The sequence below is a fragment of the Salmo trutta genome, chromosome 24, assembly GCF_901001165.1.
Source record: "Salmo trutta chromosome 24, fSalTru1.1, whole genome shotgun sequence".
NCBI lineage: Eukaryota > Metazoa > Chordata > Actinopteri > Salmoniformes > Salmonidae > Salmo > Salmo trutta.
Window position 1 is genome coordinate 8,399,157 of NC_042980.1, and position 15,768 is coordinate 8,414,924.

Consider the following 15,768-nt stretch of genomic DNA (forward strand, 5'->3'; position numbering starts at 1 on the left):
CTTACTTTCCGAATGTGAGACTACAATAGATCTGCCTTATTAGGTGAAAAAGCAAAAAGCAAATTGTAATTAACTTGTAATTAAATTATTATAAAATCTTAGGAGCCTGGGACCTGATAAACTGGGCAACTACATCCAACAAGAGTCAATGGACAGATGGATACCCCACCTAGAATCTTCTCATCGCAGATCTGGTAGGACAAAAAATCATGGCCAATTGTATCGTTTCCCCCTGACGTTATTTATCAGGTTCTACTGTAGGTGACAGGGCGACATGTTGTGTGGACTAAAACAGCATAAAACTTGGTGTATCACAAGGCATGATCAAATTGATCATTCAGCTACAGTAATTTTGAGAAACAGAGAAATTCTTTGTTCGTTTTAGCTGTTAGCTTGCTGGCTAGTTAGCTCCCATGCCAATTTCAAGTCTTTCTAAACTCACATCTGACTAACTCGGAAATATGAAGTTATTTCAGAATGAACATTTACTGGCTAGCGCGTCATGCTTTGTGATATTATGATAGATAGCTATCCCCAGTTAGATAATGTGTTAACTTATTGCATCTGTATGCTGATTGCGTTCTCCATGTTTGCACTCGTTCGTGAGCTGGCTAAATAGTATAATCTAATCTGTTCAAAACAGTGGCAGCATGTGCAGCAGTGGTTATTCGGTTTTTGACATGCAAAAGTGAAATAGGTGTATTTATGCTGTCGTTCAAATGCACAGATTACTTTATACTGTATATCTTATAAAAGAGACTACCGGTAGTTCAAAAACTTGACATCATATTTTTTGGCCTGCGGTTTTGTTGACGACTCCAACCATCTTGCGCCACGGTTATTAATTACACTTTGGATGGTGTATCAATACACCCAGTCACTACAAAGATACAGACGTCCTTCGTAACTCAATTGCCGGAGAGGATGGAAACTGCTTAGGGATTTCATCATGAGGCCAATGGTGACTTTAAATCAGTTACAGAGTTGAATGGCTGTGATAGGAGAAAACTGAAGATGGATCAACAACATTGTAGTTACTCCACAATACTAACCTAAATGATAGAGTGAAAAGAAGGAAGCTCTACAGAATAATAAATATTCCACAAATGTCCTGAATACAACGCGTTATGTTTGGGGAAATTCCAACACAACGCATCACTGAGTACCACTCTTCACATTTTCAAGCATATTGGTGGCTCCATCATGTTATGGGTATGCTTGTCATTAGCTTGAAAATCTATGGCAAGACTTGAAAACGGCTGTCTAGCAATGATCAACAACCAACTTGACAGAGCTTGAAGAATTTAAAAATAATCATGTGCAAATATTGTACAATCCAGTTGTGCAAAGCTCTTAGAGACTTACTGTCACGTCTAGTCCTGCTCCCCCTCTCTGGCACTCATTGTCGCCAGTTTACTTATTATTACGCACACCTGCACCTTATGAGACTCACCTGGACACCATCACTTCTATGCTTGCCTCCCCTATATCTGTCACTCCCTTTGGTTCTTTCCCCAGGCAGTATTAGTTATGTTTCTCATGTCCAGACGCTACTCTTGTTTTGTATTGTTCCATGTTCTATTTATTACCTGTACTTGCGTCCTGACTCCCAGCATCTGTGTTACACTTACCCAGAAAGAAAACGTATTTAGGGTTGCCAGACATTTCAGCTGTAATTGCTGCCAAAGGTGATTTTAACATGTATTGACTCAGGGGCGTGAATACTTATGTAAATTAGATCTTTTTGTATTTAATTTTCAATACATTTGCAAAAATGTCTAAAAACAGGTTTTTACTTTGTCATTATGGAGTATTGTGTGTACCATAGATGGGTGAGAAAAACAATCTATTTGATCCATTTTGAATTCAGGCTTTAACCCAACAAAATGTGGAATCAAGGGGTATGAATACTTTCTAAAGGCACATTGTATGCCATAATATCCTAAAATAGACACATCCATAGTTGAAAATTAAACCCATTTTATTGAAACGAGCGGCATAATCAAATCATATGGTAGAACTGATTCAATAGACATGATTCCTTTAATTTAATCACATTACCATATCTGTTCACACACGTTTTCCAAACACATCCCATTCAATGCACACACATGCGTTAGGATTCCCAGGTTTCATTTAAATATTGTACCACGTCCACATCCATCTAAATGAGGATCAAATTGCTAGGAAACTGATTCAGCGATATACATTTGTCGTGGCCCCACGGAGGATATAATGATGCAACTTTAATGAGTGAATTAATCAACATCACTCACGCACTGTGCCTGCAGAGGAAGAAGAGGTTGATCATTTATCTACTCCAGTATCCTAGACTGCTTTACAAATGGCATTTTAATCCCTATTTAGAGCATTACTTTTGACCAGGTCCCGTGGGTCAATAGGCTGGATTCTGCAGTAAATAGTATAGAACCAGGTGTACTCCCAGGTGTAACTCCCTGAATTAAGTATAAAACCTTGACCTGCTTAAAAAATGTCCTTTCTTCCCGTCATCCCACTGTTCTTCTTTTCTTACACAAGCAAGCAGTATACACACAGTGCCATGGTTGTTATTGTTTGAATTGTTGGTGCTCTTGTACTTACTGCTCATGTCATTCAGTTTGTAAAGGGTGGTTCTTGGTATACCAGGACCTGCAGAAACGAGACCAAGTATAAACATTTTTTTTCTTGTAAGAATTTCGAATCATTTGGTAAGCATTTCATGACAACATTTGTAAGGGGTGCATACTGGCGGCAGAGAAGTCAGACGCAGGAGAGCAAAAACTGTGTTTCCAACGGCACAGTTTAATAATAAAAACCACCGGAAAACAGAACAATCAATGAATGGGTACAAAACTCGACGCACACCAGACATAATGTGCACAAGCACTTACAATAAACAATACCGGACAAGGACATGGGGGGAACAGAGGGTTAAATACACAACATGTAATGATGGAATTGAAACCAGGTGTGTGGGAAGACAAGACAAAACAAATGGAAAATGAAAGGTGGATCGGCGATGGCTAGAAGACCGGTGACGTCGACCGCCGAACGTCGCCCGAACAAGGAGAGGGACTGACTTCGGAGGAAGTCGTGACAACATTTTAAATGTCAAATGTCTGCTAATTATTATTGTAATTTATATGTTGTACATTCAACTGAAAATGTTATATAAAACATACTGCAAAATTACAGGTGGCATGTATCCTACTCAGATTGAACTGATTTTCTTTATTGAACAATTACCTCTACAGTTCAGCAGGACATACTGATAGTCTGGGTTGAAGACTGCATCATAGTAGGAGCATTGTGTTTTGAACAGGGAGCAGGTCAGGCATTCACGTTGAAATGGGTTTACCGCCGACACCCTGATTGAAAGAAGTCGAGAAAATACTATACGGTAAGAGGTCAGAGTCAAATTAACTTGAGAGCTTGGTTCCTACAATATACAGTGCATTCAGAAAGTATTCAGACCCGATAACTTTTTCCACATTTTGTTATTCTAAAATGTATTAAACAGTTTTTTTCCTTCATCAATCTACACACACAATACCCTCTTGGGTATGACGCTAAAAGCTTGGCACACCTGTATTTGCAGAGTTTATTCCATTCTTCTCGGCAGATCCTCTCAAGCTCTGTCAGTTATTTTCAGGTCTCTCCAGAGATGTTCGATCGGGTTCAAGTCCGGGCTCTGGTTGGGCCACTTAAGGACACTCAGAGACTTATCCTGAAGCCACTTCTGCGTTATCGTGGCTGTGTGCTTAGGGTCATTATCCTGTTGGAAGATGAACCTTCACCCCAGTCTGAGGTCCTAACCGCTCAGGAGCAGGTTTTCATCAAGGACCTCTCCATACTTTGCTCTGTTCGTCTTTTCCTCGACTCTGACTAGTCTCCCAGTCCCTGCCACTGAAAAATATCCTACAGCATGATGCTTTCACCACCATGCTTCAAGTAGGGATGGTGCCAGGTTTCCTCCAGAAGTGACACTTGGCATTTATTCCAAAGGTTTCATCAGACCAAATAATTTTGTTTCTCATTGTCTGAGAGTCCTTAGGTGCGTTTTGGCAAACTCCAAGTGGGCTGTCAAGTGCCTTTTACTGAAAATTGGCTTCCGTTGTCATAGTTGTTGAAGCCGTTTTGAATGGACCAAACTGCAGGCGGAATGTGGATACTCATCTTTTAATGTAAAGAATAATAAATTAAAGCAAAGTATACACAGAAAAACAATAAACACGAAACTCACGACAGGCTAACAGGCTTACAACAAACAAAAATACTAGCAGTGTTAGCACAACCACCCACAAACCCAAGTGACAAACATACTCCTAAATATATGACTCTCAATCAGGAACAACGATCACCAGCTGTCCCTGATCGGGAGCCACACAGACCCACATAGAAATACAACAAACAGAACACACATACACAGACATACTCTGCCACGTCCTGACCAAAACTACACAACAACACCCTCTGCTGGTCAGGACGTGACAGTACCCCCCCCCCACCCTAAAGGTGCATACCCCGAATGCACCTAAAAAAAGAAACCACAAAATCCCCCAAAACCACAACAAAAAGAAATACAAATACCCCCTAAACACTAAGGGAGGGAAGGGAGGGTGGCTGCCGTCAACGACGGCACTGTGCTACACCCTCCCACCCCAACCCACCTATCCTGGAGGTGGCTCTGGTTCCAGCCTCCTGCCCTCCAGGTTGTAGGCAGACTCATTGGGGTCCGGGTTGTAGACAGACTCAATCCGTTGTGGATCGTGGGCAGGTTCCCTCATTTCCACGCTGTAGGCAGACTCATTCAATATACAGTTAGTCACATTCAGTTCTGAGTCGTAGGTAAACTCCTTCGGTTCCGGGTCGCAGACAGACTCACCCGGTTCTGGGTCATAGGCAAACTCCCTCGATTCCGGGTCGCAGGCAGACTCCCTCGGTTCCGGGTCGCAGGCAGACCCCTTCGGTTCCGGGTCGCAGGCAGACCCCTTCGGTTCCGGGTCGCAGGCAGACTCCTTCGGTTCCGGGTCGCAGGCAGACTCACCCGGTTCCGGGTCGCAGGCAGACTCACCCGGTTCCGGGTCGCAGGCAGACTCCTTTGGTTCCGGGTCGCAGGCAGACCCCTTCGGTTCCGGGTCGCAGGCAGACCCCTTCGGTTCTGGGTCGCAGGCAGACTCCTTTGGTTCCGGGTCACAGGCAGACTCACCCGGTTCCGGGTCGCAGGCAGACTCCCTCGGTTCCGGGTTACAAGCAGACCCCTTCGGTTCCGGGTCGCAGGCAGACTCCTTTGGTTCCGGGTTGCAGGCAGACTCCTTTGGTTCCGGGTCGCAGGCAGACTCACCCGGTTCCGGGTCGCAGGCAGACGCACCCGGTTCCGGGTCGCAGGCAGACTCCTTTGGTTCCAGGTCGCAGGCAGACCCCTTCGGTTCCGGGTCGCAGGCAGACCCCTTCGGTTCCGGGTCGCAGGCAGACTCCTTTGGTTCCGGGTCACAGGCAGACTCACCCGGTTCCGGGTCGCAGGCAGACTCCCTCGGTTCCGGGTTACAGGCAGACCCCTTCGGTTCCGGGTCGCAGGCAGACTCCTTTGGTTCCGGGTCGCAGGCAGACTCACCCGGTTCCGGGTCGCAGGCAGACTCCCTCGGTTCCGGGTTACAGGCAGGCTCCCTCGGTTCCGGGTCACAGGCAGACCCCTTTGGTTCCGGGTCGCAGGCAGTCTCCCTCGGTTCTGGACTAGACACTGTTGCCGGATACTCTAGACTGCACACTGGTGCCGGATACTCTGGACTGCACACTGGTGCCGGATACTCTGGACTGCACACTGGTGCCGGATACTCTGGACTGCACACTGGTGCCGGGCTCTTGAGGCTGGGCCGACGCACTGGAAGCCTGGTGCGTGGGGCTGGTAGAGGTGGTACCAGGCTGAAGACACGCACCCTAGGGCTAGTGCGAGGAGCGGGAACAGGCTGAATAGGACTAGGCCGACTCATGGGAAGCTTGGTCCGGGTTGCTGGTACTGGTCGTGTCATACTGGAGGTACTCACTTCCGGGATAGCACGAGAGGCGGGAACCGGAAAGACTGGGCCATGGAGGCGCACAGGTGGCCTTGACCGCACCGCCTGCATAACCCGTCCTGGCTGGATGGAACTAGCAGCCCTGTACGAGCGGGGTGCTGGTACAGGGCGAACTGGGCTGTGCAAGGGCCTGATGGTTGCCATGCGTAGAGCGGGAGTAGGGTAGCCTGGTTCTAGGAGGTGTACCGGCGACCAGATGCGCTGCGCAGGCATCCTCCTACCAGGCTGGATGCCCACTCTAGCACGGCATCTGCGAGGGGAGAATGGCGCGCACCGGACTGTGCGTGCATATGGGTGAGATAGTGCGCACCTCAGCAAAACACGGCGCCCTCCACTCCATACGCTCCTCCACCTAATCACGGGTAGCTGGCTTATGGCTCTTCCTTGGCCTAGCCAAACTACCCATGTGCCCCCCCAAAAAGAATTATTGGGGGTGCCTCTCCGGCTTCCTCGCCAGTCGTCAACCCCGGTAGCGTTCCCGGTCCTCACCAGCCTTTCGCCATTCCTCCCTCTCTCTTTCCACCTGTCCCCATGGAAGGCGATCCTTTCCAGTCTGGATCTCCTCCCAAGTGTAGGAGCCTTTTCCCTCCAAGATCTCCTCCCAGGTCCATTTCTCACCATACTCCATGTACTCAGCGTTCCTCTCCTTTTTCCGCTGCTTGGTCTTGTTTAGGTGGGTGGTTCTGTCATAGTTGTTGAAGCCGTTGAATGGACCAAACTGCAGGTGGAATGTGGATACTCATCTTTTAATGTAAAGAATAATAAATTAAAGCAAAGTATACACAGGAAAACAATAAACACGAAACTCACGACAGGCTAACAGGCTTACTACAAACAAAAAGACTAGCAGTGTTAGCACAACCACCCACAAACCCAAGTGACAAACATACTCCTAAATATATGACTCCCAATCAGGAACAGCGATCACCAGCTGTCCCTGATCGGGAGCCACACAGACCCACATAGAAATACAACAAACAGAACACACATACACAGACATACTCTGCCACGTCCTGACCAAAACTACACAACAACACCCTCTGCTGGTCAGGACGTGACATCCGTCTGGCCACTCTACCATAAAGGTCTGTTTGGTGGAGTGCTGCAGAGATGGTTGTCCTTCTGGAAGATTCTCCCATCTCCACAAAGGAACTCTGTCAGAGTGACCATTGGGTTCTTGGTCACCTCCCTGACCAAGGCCCTTCTCCCCCGATTGTTCAGTTTGACCAGGTGGCCAGCTCTAGGAAGAGTCTTGAAATTACATTTCTTCCATTTAAGAATGATGGAGGGCACTGTGTTCTTGGGGACATTCAATGCTGCAGACATTTTTTGGTACCTCTCCCCAGATCTGTGCCTCGACACAATCCTGTCTCGGAGCTCTACGGACAATTCCTTTGGCCTCATGGCTTGGTTTTTGCTCTGACATGCACTGTCAAGTGTGGGACCTTATCCAGACTGGTGTGTGCCTTTAAAAATCATGTCCAATCAATTGAACTTACCACAGGTGGACTCCAATCAAGTTGTAGAAACATCTCAAGGATGACCAATGGAAACAGGAAACAGCTCAATTTCGAGTCTCATAGCAAAGGGTCTGAATAATTATGTAAATACGTATTTTTTGTGTTTTCTTTTTACATTTGCAAAAAATTCTAAACACCTGTTTTCACATTGTCATTTTGGGGTGTTGTGTGTAGAATGATGAGGGGAAAAATATATTTAATCAATTTTAGAATAAGGCAGTAACGTATCAAAATGTGGAACACGTCAAGGGGTCTGAATACTTTCCAAATGCACTGTACCTCGAGACAAATATTTGGACCAGAGTTGATATCTGTTGGACATCTAACATCTGCATATTGGCAATTACTATACTTTCTATTTAAATTAATGTGTACAGTACCTGTACAGTTGTCTTTGTATTGAACTATCTTCTGTGCTAAGGAAATAACTATAAAAAGACAGAAGAAAATATTTTGTTAGGATCCATGTTCAGTCGGTATGACATTCCTGAACATTATTTTGCAACTGAATTCAGCCCTACATCGAAGGCATGTGAGAGTAGGGTTGCAAAATTCCGGTAACTTTCCCAAAATTCCCAGGTTTTCCAGTAATCCTAGTTGGAGGATTCTGAATTTTCTGCTTATTCCCTCCTGATTATGTGAACCTTCCACTGGGATTTTGGGAAAGTTACCAGAATTGTGCAACCCTATGTCAGAGTATGGTCTGAGTATCAGTCATGTACACTGTATCTGCTTCCTCATCATACTCCAGGATCTGAGACACCTCCCAGCTGCCAGAGGTCAGGTGGCGCAAGTTGACCTCATCACCATTGAACTGAGCAGGGAAACAAAACAAACACACATTACATCACCCGCAGAGACACGCTAGACGCAACATAACCTTGTCTAGCCCATGTGCGATGCAAAACAAAACAAGGCAGTAAACATGTCGTCCCCCCCCTTGGGTCAACCAGTATAATTTAGAAAATGACGGATCTCTATGGCAAGACGCATCATTCACGCAAGTTTCATCCAAATCAGGTCAGTGCTGTCTGAGATATCACATGGGTTAACTAGACTCATATCCCTTAGTGTGTGTTCCAAATTTCATCACTCTGAGTCAAACAGATCAAGAGATATAAACATGTGCTCATTATAGTGCCACTGTATGGGCGATATGAATGAGTCTTGACAGTGTTTACAACATGTGTAAAAAATGTTGTTACAATATGAATATCTTTGACTGATTTATATGCATTTACAGTATGTACTAGACCATGCCCAAGTGAAAGTTTAGGTCAAATGGTGTGAGGGGCGTGACCTTTCAAAGTTCGCATTTTCAATCTCTTGTTATAGCGCCACCATCTGGCCAATCAATGTAATTTTGTAAATGCCGGATCTCTATGGCAAGACGCATTATTCACAAAAGTTTCTTCAAAATCAAGCCAGTTCTGTCCGAGACGTCGTGTGTGACTAACGTATTAACGCACTAACGGACGGAGACAGGTCCACAGCCCCCTCCCCAATTTCATCATGGGGGACAACAGAGAGCGAATAACCTAATTGAGACTTTCTTTACCACAACTATGACAGCTGAACATCCTACCTGGTCAGATATCATTGTGATATGGTGGAATGACCCTCGTCCACCATGTTTTATTGGCATGGTCAGGAAGAAGGTATTCCCATCCTTGGAAAACAATGGCTCTTCATTCTGTAAGAAAAATGAGTGTAGCCAACTGGTCATGACCAGAAAAAAACGTTTAACATTTAATAGGTGGATTTTCTGGTTTTGCAAGGTATTTCCTTTGTATCCCTCTCCAGTGAAAAGTATTGCACAATATATGTAGCTAAAGAAATTCTTGAATGAACTTGTGTAATATCTGTGTAATAACAATATGATAAACCCTATGCATGCTTACCTGACGATCAAGCCACTTCTCTGATGTAATCACATGTTTCTGATGAGGAAACAGAGAGAGGTTAGTGAAGGGTATATGTGTATGCTGTTCAAACCTTTAACTGTAGACGTGGACAACCCATCGGACCTTTCACAGTGCAAAGACAGTAACGTGTACACTACCACTCAAAAGTTAGGACACACCTACTCATACAAGGGTTTTTCTTTATTTTTATTATTTTCTACAGTGTAGAATAATACATTTTTACTTAACACTTATTTTTCTTAAAACTGCACTGTTGGTTAGGAGCTTGTAAGTAAGCATTTCACTGTAAGGTCTACTACACCTGTTGTATTCAGCACATGTGACAAATACAATTTGATTTGAAGGCCTGATTCATGCAGTCTCCTCTGAACAGTTGATGTTGAGATGTGTCTGTTACCTGAACTCTGTAAAGCATTTATTTGGGCTGCAATTTCTGAGGCTGGTAACTATAATGAACTTATCCTCCTCAGCAGAGGTAACTCTGGGTCTTCCTTTCCTGTGGCGGTCCTTATGAGAGCCAGTTTCATCATAGCGCTTCATGGTTTTTGCGATTGCACTTGAAGAAACTTTCAAAGTTCTTGAAATTTTCCGCATTGACTGACCTTCACGTCTGAAAGTAATGATGGACTGTCATTTCTATTTGGTTATTTGAGCTGTTCTTGCCATAATATGGACTTGGTCTTTACCAAATAGGGCTATCTTCTGTATACCACCCTTATCTTGTCACAACACAACTGATTGGCTCAAATGCATTAACTCTTAACAAGGTACACCTGTTAATTGAAATGCATCTCATGAAACTGGTTAAGACAATGCCAACAGGTGCTCAGCATATGTGGGCACTCCTTCAAGACTGTTGGAAAAGCATTCCACGTGAAGCTGGATGAGAGAATGCCTAGAGTGTGCAAAGCTGTCATCAAGGGAAAAGGTGGCTAATTTGAAGAAGCTAAAATATAAAATATATTTTGATTTGTTTCACACTTTTTTAGTTACTACCTGATTCCATATGTGTTACTTCATAGTTTTGATGTCTTCACTATTATTCTACAATGTAGAAAATAGTAAAAAAAAAGATCATCCCTTGAATGAGTTGGTGTGTACAAACGTTTGACTTTTACTGTACGATGCTCACTTTTATACATGCCCCCATAGTGACCTCACATAGCGACAGGATGGAGGTGTTCTGGGCTCGGTTCAACCAACGCACACCGATCTTCTCCTCTGTGACCCATTTCACCATGGTTATGTAGTAGTCACTATAGTGAACAAAGGCCCATTGGGACAAAATTATATTTATATTTTTAATTTAAAAAACAAAATGATATGCTACCAACTGGGGCTTAATGAACGACATGTTGCGATCGTTGTCTTTTTTAATTGAACATGCTGGTCTCTTCAAAGAAACAAGATTGTTCAATTGATACCTTTTTTCAAAGCTGTTGGGAGGTCGCAGTTCAGTTGTCTGGGATCCCCCATCCAAGGTGATGACGTAAAGCTTAACTGTGGGATTGACCTGCCCCACCTAAAACACAAATAGAAAAAACACATGCACAACAGTTTTCAAAGTGCTCACCCACCATTGAGAGCACGGAGAGCACAAACATGGTACATAGAATACTTTATAATTTATACATAGAAGGCATGTACAGTTGTAACGGCTGTCTTCGTCATCAGACGAAACAGAGAAGTCATCGTCTGAGAAAGTGGACCAATACGCAGCGGAGTTTAATGGACGAAAGAACACTATACACAAAAACTAGAAAACCGACAGCCAAACAGTCCTGTCAGGTGCAAACACTAAACAGAAACAATTACCCACAAAACCCCAATGGAAAAAGAGGCACTTATGTGTGACTCCCAATCAGCAACAACCAACAACAGCTGTGCCTGATTGGAAGCCACACGGCCAAAATCAATGAAACAGACAACATAGAAAATGAGCATAGAACGCCCACCCAATGTAACACCCTGGCCTAAGCAAAATAAAGAACAAAAACCCCTCTCTATGGCCAGGGTGTTACAGTACCCCCCCCAAGGTGCGGACTCCGGCCGCAAAACCTGACTCTGAAGGGGAGGGTCCGGGTGGGCCTTGAACGGAGGCGGCTCAGGTGCAGGACGTGGCCTTCGCTCCACCCTCGGCGTCGCCCACTTAGGTAGCACCCCTGGCCGCGCCGGAGGACTGGTGGGCGACCATGGCTGCGCCCGGCTGGCGGGCGGCGATGGCTGCGTTGGACAGGCGGGCGGCTCTGGCGGCTCCGGACAGGCGGCTCTGGCGGCTCCGGACAGGCGGGCGGCTCTGGCGGCTCCGGACAGGCGGGCGGCTCTGGCGGCTCCGGACAGGCGGGCGGCTCTGGCGGCTCCGGACAGGCGGGCGGCTCTGGCGGCTCCGGACAGGCGGGGGGCTCTGGCGGCTCCGGACTGGCGGGCGGCTCTGGCGGCTCCGGACTGGCGGGCGGCTCTGGCGGCTCCGGACTGGCGGGCGGCTCTGACGGCTCCGGACTGGCGGGCGGCTCTGACGGCTCCGGACTGGCGGGCGACCCTGGCTGCGCCCGGCTGGCGGGCGGCGATGGCTGCGCCCGGCTGGCGGGCGGCTCTGACGGCTCCGGACTGGCGAGACCCACTGGAGGCCTGGTCCGTTGAGCAGGCACAGGACTGACCAGGATAGGGAGACCCACTGGAGGCCTGGTCCGTGGAGGCGGCACAGGAGAGACCAGAATGGGGAGACCCACTGGTGGCCTGGTCCTAGGAGGAGGAACAGGACGGACCAGGATGGGGGGACCCACTGGAGGCCTGGTCCTAGGAGGAGGCACAGGATAAACCGGGCTGTGGGGGAGCACTGGAGTTCTAGTATGGACGCTCTTTACCCACACTCCAGGCTAAATGCCCACTTTGGCCCGGCACGGGCGGAGCGCAGGCATTGGGCAAACTGGGCCCTCCCAGCGCTCTGGAGACACAGTGCGCAACGCCGGCGCAGGATAACCTGGACCGAGGAGGCGCACTGGAGACCAGATGCGCTGAGCTGGCACCATCCGCCCTGGCTCGATGCCTGCACTCGCATGGCACTTGCGGGGGGCTGGCCTATAGCGCACCGGGCTTTGCACGCGCACTGGAGACACCGTCACTTCACAGCATAACACGGTGCCTTACCAGTACCACGCTGCCTGCCGTAAGCACGGGGAGTTGGCCCAGAATTCCTTCCTGGTTCCGCCACACTCCCCGTGTGCCCCCCCCCAAACATTTTTTTTGGGGCTGCCTCTCGTGCCTGTTGCGCTCCCTCGCTTCATACCAGTGCCTCTCAGCTCTCGCTGCCTCTATCTACCACTACGGGCAGCGATAATCCCCAGCTTGAGCCCATGGTTCTTTCCCGTCCAGGATTTCCTCCCAAGTCCACGAATCCTGAACGCTCCTCTCCTGGCGCTTCTCCTTCCTCCGCTGCTATGTCCGTTGTTGGTGGGTAATTCTGTAACGGCTGTCTTCGTCGTCAGACGAAACAGAGAAGTCATCGTCTGAGAAAGTGGACCAATACGCAGCGGAGTTAGTGTTCATCATTGAAGTTTAATGGACGAAAGAACACTATACACAAAAACTAGAAAACCGACAACCAAACAGTCCTGTCAGGTGCAAACACTAAACAGAAACAATTACCCACAAAACCCCAACGGAAAAACAGGCACTTATGTGTAACTCCCAATCAGCAACAACCAACAACAGCTGTGCCTGATTGGAAGCCACACGGCCAAAATCAATGAAATAGACAACATAGAAAATGAGCATAGAACGCCCACCCAATGTAACACCCTGGCCTAACCAAAATAAAGAACAAAAACCCCTCTCTATGGCCAGGGCGTTGCAACAGTTTGTGATATACAGCCCCACAACATTCTGCTATGTACTTGTCATGTTTTGAAATGCCAGAGTTCATAAACAGTCCCTCATCAGAGAATATAATGACCAGGGAGAATCACAAATGGAGCAAGCAAGAGTTGTGTTGCGCAGAAGCCTTCAAGGCCCATCTTAACTAGGCTATTGTTTTCTCCCAGATGAGCTCAGTCCTCCCCTTAAAACATGCAGCTCATTAGTCTATCAGGGCTGGAGGAGTCCCATACCACAGATCCTAACGTGAAGATGACAGGAGTAAAACTTTGGCTTTCACTGCACTGATATTGCCAACCCCATTATAGCCTTGCTCCGCTATTCCAACTGATATTCCAAGAGAAATGAATTCTCTTCTTCACCGACTCCCTCGATATTAGCCTGCCTCTCTTGTATGTGCAAAATTCTCATTGTATATGTGTGTGCATGTGCGTACTGTTGTACGTGTGTGTACGTACGTATGTGCTTGCCTTCCCCTCAAGAACAGAGGATGGTAGAGCCTTACCTCTCCTTACCATAGCATATCACAGCACTTCCCGCCTAACGCTACAGATCCCTACAACCGCCACCACTGTGCGTTTCAAAGGAACCCGGTCAGCGCTGATATGAATAAAACAAGAAATAATTTTTTTAACCAGGATGAAAAAGCTAAAGCCAAAAAGCCCTGTGCAGGTTTAATTATTCATTCCACCTGTAATATGATGAAGCTGTTTCTTCTTTATGCCCTCTGGAAGAGCAAGGAGAGGGCTTTGGGTACATGGCTACTCTACACAGAATATGCTTGTTAAATTTAAGAGTCTGGTAAGTACACCGTGCTGCTGAGTGGAACAAACTACCACAGCAACTCAAAGCCATAACGACCTTAACTTCATTTTTTTTAAATCTCAAAAGCTGGCTGATGATTGAATAATAGAACCATTTTTCATGTCTGTATCTATGTAATGTACTTGTATCTACAGTATACTGTTTTCATGAGCTGAAATAAAAGATCCCAGAAAGTTTCCATATGCACAAAAGCTTATTTCTCTTAAATGTTGTGCACAAATTTGTTTACATCCCTGTTAGTGAAAATTTTTCCTTTGCCAAGATAAACCATCCACCTGATAGGTGTGGCATATCAAGAAGCTGATTAACCAGCATCCGGCTTCTTCACCTGTGGGATCGTCTGAGACCAGCTACCCGGGCAGCTGATGAAACTGTGGGTTTGCACAACTGAAGAATTTCTGTACAAATTGCCAGAAACCGTCTCAGGGAAGATAATCTGAGTGTTCGTCATCCTCACCGGGGTCTTGACCTGATAACAGTTCGGCGCCGCAACTGACTTCAGGGGGCAAATGCTCCCCTTCGATGGCTACTGGCACACTGGAGAAGTGTGCTCTTCATGGTTTCAACTGTACCGGGCAGATGGCAGACAGTGTTTATGGCTTTGTGTGGGCAAACAGATTGCTGATGTCAACGTTGTGAACAGAGTGCCCAATGATGGACGTGGGGTTATGGTATGGGCAGGCATAAGCTACGGACAACTAACACAATTGCATTTTATAGATGGCACTTTGAATCCTGAGGCCCATTGTCGTGCCATTCATCCACCGCCGTCACCTCATGTTTCAGTATTATAATGTTCGAGGATCTGTACACAATTCCTGGAAGCTGAAAATGTCCCAGTTTTTCAATGAACTGCATACTCCCCAGGTATGTCACCCATTGAGCATTTTGGGATGCTCTGGATCGAAGTGTATGACAGGGAGTTCCAGCAACTTCGCACAGCCATTGAAGAGGAGTAGGACAACATTCCACTGGCCACTATCAACAGCCTGATCAACTGTATGCGAATTAGATGTGACGCGCTGCATGAGGAAAATGATGGTCACACCAGATACTGACCGGTTTTCTGATCCAGGCCCCTACATTTTTTTAAGGTATCTGTGACCAACATATGCATATCTGTATTCCCAGTCATGTGAAATCCATAGATTAGGGCCTAATGATTTTAGTTCAATTCACTGATTTTCTTAAATGAACTGTCACTCAGTAAAATCTTTGACATTGTTGCATGTCGCATTACACATTTTTGTTCAGTGTATGTAATGTTATAACGTTTTTTGCTCCATGCACTTTAGGGACCAAAATGAAAAAGGTCTCTGACTTGATTGTGCTACCTCTTTCACAAATCAATCAGTCAATCAATCAATCAAAAGCACTAGAATTTCACAGTCAGTCAGAGTCAGTGACAATAGCTGTGTGTCCTGTTTCTGAGTACAAAAGTAGGACCCCCTATGGGCAGCTAATTCTTTCTTTATTCTCTGGACCTGCAAGGGTTGACCTAACCCCACTATGAAATTTGAGTAGAGTAATATACTCTCTACATCCTTGAAG

The 15,768-nt window shown here is 46.4% G+C and overlaps 1 protein-coding gene across 1 annotated transcript in view; it reads right to left on the reverse strand.

Annotated features, from left to right (window-relative positions):
• LOC115161476 (inactive dipeptidyl peptidase 10-like) overlaps positions 1–15,768 on the reverse strand; it is a 76,480-nt gene that overhangs the window by 11,229 nt on the left and 49,483 nt on the right. The window contains exons 10-17 of the mRNA XM_029712464.1: positions 10,944–11,041; positions 10,652–10,775; positions 9,496–9,534; positions 9,180–9,287; positions 8,317–8,408; positions 7,975–8,022; positions 3,247–3,368; positions 2,602–2,649 (exon numbers count right to left, since the gene is read on the reverse strand). Coding sequence (XP_029568324.1) covers positions 2,602–2,649; positions 3,247–3,368; positions 7,975–8,022; positions 8,317–8,408; positions 9,180–9,287; positions 9,496–9,534; positions 10,652–10,775; positions 10,944–11,041 — 679 coding nt within the window. The remainder of the gene's footprint in view (positions 1–2,601; positions 2,650–3,246; positions 3,369–7,974; positions 8,023–8,316; positions 8,409–9,179; positions 9,288–9,495; positions 9,535–10,651; positions 10,776–10,943; positions 11,042–15,768) is intronic.